The sequence below is a fragment of the Saccostrea cucullata genome, unplaced genomic scaffold (assembly GCF_032062105.1).
Source record: "Saccostrea cucullata isolate Sc308-1 unplaced genomic scaffold, CSIRO_AGI_Scuc_v1 ctg2662, whole genome shotgun sequence".
NCBI lineage: Eukaryota > Metazoa > Mollusca > Bivalvia > Ostreida > Ostreidae > Saccostrea > Saccostrea cuccullata.
The window spans coordinates 9,894-18,298 of NW_026935570.1; the positions used below are offsets into that span (position 1 = coordinate 9,894).

The window sequence follows — 8,405 nt, forward strand, 5'->3', positions numbered from 1 at the left end:
CCAGGATCCTTGGACACAGACCTTAGCTCGTGAGAGATTCCTTTTGTGTGATGATCGAGATGAAGCAGGGAACAGAATCATTGTGTTTGCCACTGATGACAATCTTCAGAGACTTTGTGCTGCTACAACTGTGTTTAGTGATGGGACTTTCTACTCCTGTACAGCTCTATTACTCAGCTATACACTCTGCATGCAGAAGTTGATGGGACAGTTTTCCCTCTTGTGTTTGCCTTGCTTCCCAACAAGACTGAAGCAACTTACAGACGTCTTCTTTCCCTGTTGAAAACCGCAGTCAACGAACGCCTCTTCGTGCTTACACCTGAACACTACATGATTGACTTTGAAGTGGCAGCCCGAAATGCAGTGAAAGAGAACTTTCCCAACACGACCATCCGGGGATGCTTTTTCCACTACACACAGTGTATTTGGAGGAAAGTGCAAAACTGTGGACTGACAACAGAGTTCAAAGAGAATGAAGACTTCCATAGACTCGTGAGAAGGGCCGCCGTCCTGCCTCTTGTTCCAGCTCCCCGTGTTGAGGACATGTGGTTCCAAGCCTTAGAGGACCATGATGACAACACCGCCGCTGTGATACGATTCAAGGACTACGTGACCAAGTCCTGGGTTGAAGGGCATCTTGACATCTCAAACCATTTTGATCACGACGGACATAGAACCACCAACACAGTTGAGGGATGGCATCACAAGTTCAACAGAATGTGCAGACGTGCCCATCCAAACATCTTTGTATTCATCGAGATGCTCCAAAAAGAACAGGCGGCAAATGAGGCAAAGATCATCCAGATTACAGCAGGAGGAGTCGTGCGTCCCAAAAAGAGGAAATACCGCCAGCTGGATTCACGTCTCCAGCGTCTCAAGGAGAGACTGCGTCAAGGAAAAATGGACATAGTGGCCTATGCTGACGCAGCCTCACATCTCATTCATTTTGAGTGACAATATGCAAGTGATTGTGGTGAAATAATGTAGAAACTAGATTTCATTTATGTGAATATTGATTGTGAATCCATTGTTTGTTTTATTTATGTCTTATTAATTGCTGTGAGATGTGGAAACAAAAACTCATAATAAAATATTATAACTTTACACAAGCGTTTTTCTTGAAGGTTATATTTGAAATATAGTAATAAACATGGTAAATGTATCTCTAAAAAATTTAATTTAAAATCAGTTTCATAATTATTTTTCCAGGATGAATTTGAAGTATAGTAGTACATATGCATGTACGAGGGTTGATCCAAAAGTTCGTGGAATTTCTTTCTAAAATTTTATCGTGATTTGATGAAATCAATCAACAGGTATATTCATAAAATAGAGTCATATTGCAACAATATTGGAAAATTTCACCACTTTCCAAATACCAATAAGATCACACGAGCTTTCTGAAAATGTATAGTTGGGAAACCAGGGGTAGACTTCGACGTAACGTCAAGTTAGATATGTCACGTCACGTTATAGAAGCATCTCGCCCAAATGTCCAATTAAAATACGTAATTCTACAAAATGCTGCCCTTTTCTCCATTCTTTTCTCTAAAAAAAGCCAGAGTATCCTCTTGCACCAACTTATCTCCATTTTTTACTCATTTTTCAAAAAACTACCCATCTTTCCATATGATGTTCCAATTTCAGTAACAATGCCAAGAACAGTACGACAGCCGACAACGTCAATTAACACATTTAATTTGTCTAGGGGAATACCTACTTTGAATAGAGCCTCTAAAAAGCGACCACATCTTTAATCAACGTCCATGGAAGTTCTATTTTTCTTAAACTTCTTATGCCTCTGGAAAACAGTAACTAAATGCTTTTTTCCCAAGCCTTTGTCAATAATATACACGTTTAAGATAGAGTGATCCCGGGATTTTTACAAAACGTGTTACTTGACCGAAATTTGACGTTATCTAACAACTTAAAGATGAACAATAATCCATTAACTTATAAACTAAATATCCAGTAAAATCAGTAAAACTCTAACACAAATGTTTGTAAAAGATCAAACAATCGTAATAATGACAGAGTTTTCGTGTTATATACCACATAGGGCAGTTTGATTCTTATTTCAATTTCTTAATTAAGAATTCAAATGATAATAAACGCGTTAATGTCTCCCCCGCATATCCAAACAACCGTTTCTTTGGCAACTGCCATAAAGTTACTATCAAAGATATTTAAAATGTTTTTTGATTTAAAATATTCATCAAGTGTCTGTATTTTCATTTGTAATTTTCAACGAATTCCACTGAAAAATAAATAGAATATGAAGAAATTCCACGAACTTTTGGATCAACCCTCGTATCTCTTAAAAATAAATTAACTTAGTTTTCATATTTGTAATTCCAGATGAAAAAAAATCAATGTAAGCATTTATCATTTTAGGTTTACATCAATGTCCAGGTATAATTAAATATAATTCTTTAGAGAAAGAGAATTTCTTATTTATTTTATATTTGAAATAAGAAGACATCTAAAATAGTTTTTAAAATAATGAAATATTTCAAAAAACCATAGTTTAAAATTAAAAAAAAATATTTAATATTTTCATATGAACAATTTAATATTTATGAGAAGAAAACAATTAAATATTTTATATTATCCTAATAAGCATTATATACTATTTATTCAGCATATAGCTAAAACAGACTATAGCCTACCTGTAATTTATTTCTTTTGTTCTCCATCTGCACCCCATTCCCACTTAGCCAACACCGACTTACCTGTGTTTTACCTGTATTTTTTCAAAATGTTGGCTAAGTGGGAAGACACCAGATTAACAGATTAACAGTCTACAGTATACCGACTTGTTAGACAATAGACCTTAATTAGGTGTCCCCCCGTCCCCGGTGTACCACAATCTCCTATGCAGAGTTGTCGTTCGTTCCTCTCTCAGACACCTCTGCAATGGGCTCACGTCAAAATTTTTGACATAACGTATAAAACGTGATATTTGCAGGATTGTTTCAAATTAAATGGATAGTTCTGGATTTATTTATAAATATCTATCTCAAAACTCAGACATAAGCATAGAAAATGAATTATAATCAATTAAAACAAACGCACTATTTCTCGTGTTTATCACTGTGATATACGCGAGCAAACGACAGAGGTGAATGTATGAGCCGATGGTAGAGAGTGGGTGTACCAGTGAAAACTAACAGGAAACTATACATACACAACGTACACTGACAGATTTTGATGATCAATTATTTTTACAAAATTTAAATTTAACGCAAGCATATCACAAATGAAAAATTATGATTCATTGTAAAAGGACAATTATTTTGATACCCATAATGATACAAAAAGAATATAAACTGAATATGATATTCTAAAAAATGTTTTTGTAAACATAGCCAGGTAACTCTTACGCGAGGATTGTCACTAAATTTTAGACACAAAAAGCGTTAATATCTGCCGCATATTTAAAAAAAATCATCTTCCTTTCCCGATGATAGTTTTTTTGTGTTTTGTCTATAATTAATTTACATTTCAATCATGATTTATTGCTCACATGTATTCATAAGTCTTCGAATAACGATGATAACAGAGTGAAGAATTCATTACAATCTAAACATGCTAAATGCCGAACTCAACGGTTTAGAAATATTAATATGATATAAGCCTTTTAAAAAGATCCAGAAATAAAACTGTTTATAGTTTGATTGATAAATCAATTCAAGACTTTGGAAACGTTCAACAAAAAATAAAAACTTTTACAAGTCCAAAAAAATTTTGTGAAAAATAAAGGTTTAATATTTCACAAGAGAAGTAAGAGCGGCGGTAGCCTCGTGGTTAAGGCGGTGCCCCCAGAATCGGAAGGTCATGAGTTCGCGCCGTGCTTGTGGCGATTTTTTTTTTTTTTTTTTTTGAATTTTGAATTCATTCTTTTTACTTATTTTTACCAAATCAAGATATGTGTGAACTCGACATATATATATTTTTTGATAAAATTTCACTATAAAAGTAATTTTTCACCCATAAAAACAGTATTATCAACTGCGTAATGGTGGCTTAATGGTAGCTTAATGGAGTTTGGACATTAAGCACCTGTAAGTGTGCCTTAATGGTAGCTTAATGGTTACTTAATGGTGGTCTTAAAGCTACCATTAAGGACCTTTAAGCCACCATTAAGCTACCATTAAGCTACATTTAAGCACCATTAAGGACTTTGAAATGGCTTAATGGTAACTTAATGGTGGTGTAAATGTTACTTAAAGGTGATTAATGGTGACTTAATGGTGACTTAAAGACAACCATTAAATCACCATTAAGGACCTATAAGCCACCATTAAATCAGGCTTAAAGGATGTGTTTCATCTTGTGAAGATTCTCTGCATCATCTAGCAAGTTTTGAATGTGGCCAGGTAGACGCGCACTTTGCGTTGTCTCTTCATTGTTTGAAGGTAATGTAGTTCTTATTGGCTCAAATACCCCTGCAACTGTCCCTTTATATACAACCAATGGATCATCATGTATATTGAGGAGCCTTAATGGAACAGCACCGCCAGTGTCTGCAGATACCAGTGATCTGCCCATCATGGTTTTTGTCTTCTGGCTAAAAGTCTGGCATGGTTCCACCATCCCAAATAATGGTAATGGTCTCTTGCTGTCCCGATTTATCACATTTCCCATAACTATGCACTCACTTCTGGCTGGTATAACTGAAGTTTCATTAAGCGAAACTCTGCAACATTGCATATTTTGCTCCAAATGAACATTTATCACTTCGTATTCGAACTTCAGGGTCATTGATTTAAGGTCCAGCATACATTTATGCTCAATCATGAAGTCTAGTCCTAAAACTCCAGATCCTCTAATTGCTGCTAAGACTGCTTCATGTTTTATAATCTTCTCTCCTATTCTAAATTCAAAAATTGTCGACCCTTTCGTTTCTAATGTCTTGCCATCTGTTAAAGTGAGTACATGGCGTGTTGCTTGTAATTTTGGCTGACTTGTCGAAGGAATAGCATCATATGCTTCATAAGATACTATTGTAACAGAAACTCCAGAGTCTACTATGAAATTAGCGTCTACTCCATTTACATTGGTCGGGATATAGAGTCCAGAGTCTATTGATGTCAAGCAACCGCTCCTTATCTGGCAGGTTGGTACTGACGACTGGTCTGATTTCTTCTGTGTTGACTCTTGCTCATTATAGGCCTTTTTCTGTCTTTCTCTCTGTGGACACTCGCGGCTTATATGTCCCTTTTGATTGCAAGTAAAACGAACGATGTCATTTCTTGATGTTCGTTTGCCACCCTTACTTCGCTGTACTTGACTCCTCCATTGCAGCTGCTGTTGCATAAGCTGCTTCAATTCCTGGAGCTCCGACTTGAGTTTCTCGAGTTTTGTGCATTTGTCATCATTCCGCTTACTACAGTTTTCTGTATCTACTTCTCTTACCATCTTATTCCATTTACCGGTTCTCTTTTCTTCTGCTCTCATACACGCATCAAGCTCCACTGCAATCTGTAATGTTTGATAAAAGGTCACAGGCCGTGCACGCAGAATTTTCAAACGGACTTCAGACTCTGTCAGCAAGTTTAAAAATCTGTCTTTTGCTAACGTCTCTAACACCTCTTGTGGCGCCTTTGGGTAAGCCAAGGTGACTAGTTGTCTAACTGCTTGACCCAGCTCCAACAGTGATTCACCTGGTTTCCTCTGTCTCATTCGGAGCTCTGACTTGTATAGCTCTTCAATATTTGGTGGTGCAAATCGCTTTTCGAGTGCACTAACAAGTTCTTTGTAATTATCTTTCTTTTCTGAGCTTAAATTACTTAGGACTTGTTGTGCTGCGCCTCTTAGACTTACTGCCAAGAAAAGACATCTCTCTTTCTTGTTCCATTCGTTTAGTTCTGCGCAGTACTCAAAATGAACTTTTGAAATCCATCCATGGTGATGTGTTATCTTTGGCCTGCGAAACTGTACACCTTTAGATATGCCTGGCGGTGAATCACGGTTTCTTTCTGCGTGTGCCAACTCTCGATCAGTACTTTGATATCTCTCTGCAGATTTTGCCTTTGTCTCGGCGGCAATACCTTTGCCTATACTCTCTTCGCTTGATCTTTCTACCGCTTTGGCGTCTGTCACCTTCTTGAAATCTTCTTGTAATCGTACAACTTCATTTAATGTCGCTACTAGATCTTCCTGTAACATTTCTATAGATTGCTTATTCGTCTGTACTGTTACATCTTCTTTCTTGTCTTGATTACTTGTAGATAATTTAAAAGATGTCATTCGTCCTGATTTTGTCTTTGACTTCGCTGAGATTGGATATCCATTATCCTAATATTCTGTTGGATCCAGGAACGATCCGTCCAGAACCGGCGTTTGACCTCTTGATCCAAGTATACCTCTCGGCGTACGACTATCATGCAGCGTGTGCAACATGCTCGCACCTCTTTGCGAACGCATTTCCTCAGGCAAACGCGCATCTTCACTTGGTCCCTTGCCCGCAAAATAAAGATTCTCAAAATCCCATGATAACCTTGGAGGACTCTCTTCTTCCACCGTCTTAACATCTGCGGTATCTTCAATGCCAGAGTCGCGCATTGGTTTCCGTCTTGTGCGCCGCTTCGCTATATTACTCCAATTCTGTTTTTCTTTTTCTTCGCCTCCCGATGCCATTTTGTATCAAGGCTGATTGTTTCCATTCCCGACGCTGCCACCAATTGTTAAGGGGTTCTTTTGATTTCTAACTTCTTGGAATGAAAAGATGTTGTAATTTTTATATAATTTATTGGAAGTCTATCCGTCATCAATTGTAAACATATGGCGTCAGCAAGGCACAGCATAGATTAATTTGTCTCCTTATTCAGGATGTATAATACATGTATTTCCTTATTCGGGAACGTTTGCCTTATTCAGGACTTTCTATCTATGTATTTCCTTATCCAAGAACTATGGTTTTTATTCAGAACCACGCGAACCAACCGACTAACAAATTAACAAAAATCATGGTTTATATAAAAGTATAATGATCACGTGATTAAAGCGACATCTATACATTACAACAAAAATGATAATCAAGACATACATTAAACATTAAAAGTTATTAAACATACTGGTATTATTTATAAAATCACAAAAAGCATTATTTTAAAAGTCTCTATTTATAAAGTCCATAACAGTACTAACCGGCGTCGAACTGAAACAGGAAATTGACTTGTTCTCCATCTTCGTAATAAATAAGTGGTATGATGTCATACCAAGGAGCTGTAAAACGTATGATACAAAGTTGATCCGGGACGTCAGGGAAATGTACTCGAATACGTTTTCTTGGACCATGCCATAGTATACTACCAGAGGTGCAAGTCGTATTCTTTGTTTGTATATCCTGAGTTAGAGGATCGTGATATCCCCTTTAACAATAGACATAAATAATCTTAACTATTTTACTTACATATAAAATTTCAATTTAAATAGAACACGTGTTACGTAAAAAAGTTACTTTATTAAACACTTTTCAGTATAAACAGTCAAAGAACAGGATTCATTTACAATTGAAGAATATATGAATATAATGACGAAAGTATATCGTTTAAACCTGATATTTTTTTAATTAAACAATAGATTTTTTTCATAAATATGATGTGGACAACCTAAATATACAGCTGTACTCACCAAAACTCGACCGTACATAAATCACGGTTCCCTAAATGAAATAAGTGAAATGCTGTAGAAAATCCAGCTAGAATTAGCAGGGAGACGGTCGTATACAGCATACTTGACAATAAGTCCGAATTACACTCGGTGATATCAGATAAATAACAAGTTGACGATAATCTGACTTTTTATCAATTTATCATCGGGTTAAACTATTATTTGATTTAAAATTTGTTTACTGTTTATGTATTAATATAACTGCATGTGTATCGGGTACGATGTCATGTATTTGAAAATAATGATTAAATCAGTCTTTGTATGTCAGTTAAAGTACTTTTATTTTCAAAAGTTTCCTCCTTTCATCTTCCGTTTGTCATATACCAAAAAATTTATTGTTTGGACATATGTTATATTATTGTGATAATTAAATTAATACATTAAATAAGTTGAAGAATACTAACATAGTATAAATGAGATTAATCTCAAGAACCACTGGACCAGAAAAGCTAAAATTTATATAGAATTAGCATCCTAAAGTACATGTACATGCAGTGTAGATTCTAAATTGTTGAAATCATGACCCCTTGGGGGTATGGTGGGGCCACAATAGGTCACAAAGGGGTACATCTGGTAAAGAACAGCACAGCCAAAGCTACTCAGGCACCGATGTGGCCCATGGGCCTCTTGTTGGTATTTTTCATTAATTTGCCTATAAGTGAGCACATTTTTATTCCATTTAAGGACAGATGATACCAACTTTTGTTTAAAAAAATGAATTAAATAAC

General features: G+C 36.0%; 1 protein-coding gene across 1 annotated transcript; it reads left to right on the forward strand.

Annotated features, from left to right (window-relative positions):
- Positions 1 to 287: 287 nt before the first annotated feature.
- On the forward strand, positions 288 to 954 carry LOC134243280 (uncharacterized). Its single transcript, XM_062725513.1, has one exon. It carries the CDS (start codon positions 331 to 333, stop codon positions 952 to 954), a length of 624 nt encoding a protein of 207 aa, XP_062581497.1. The 5' UTR covers positions 288 to 330.
- The last annotated feature ends 7,451 nt before the right edge of the window (positions 955 to 8,405 follow it).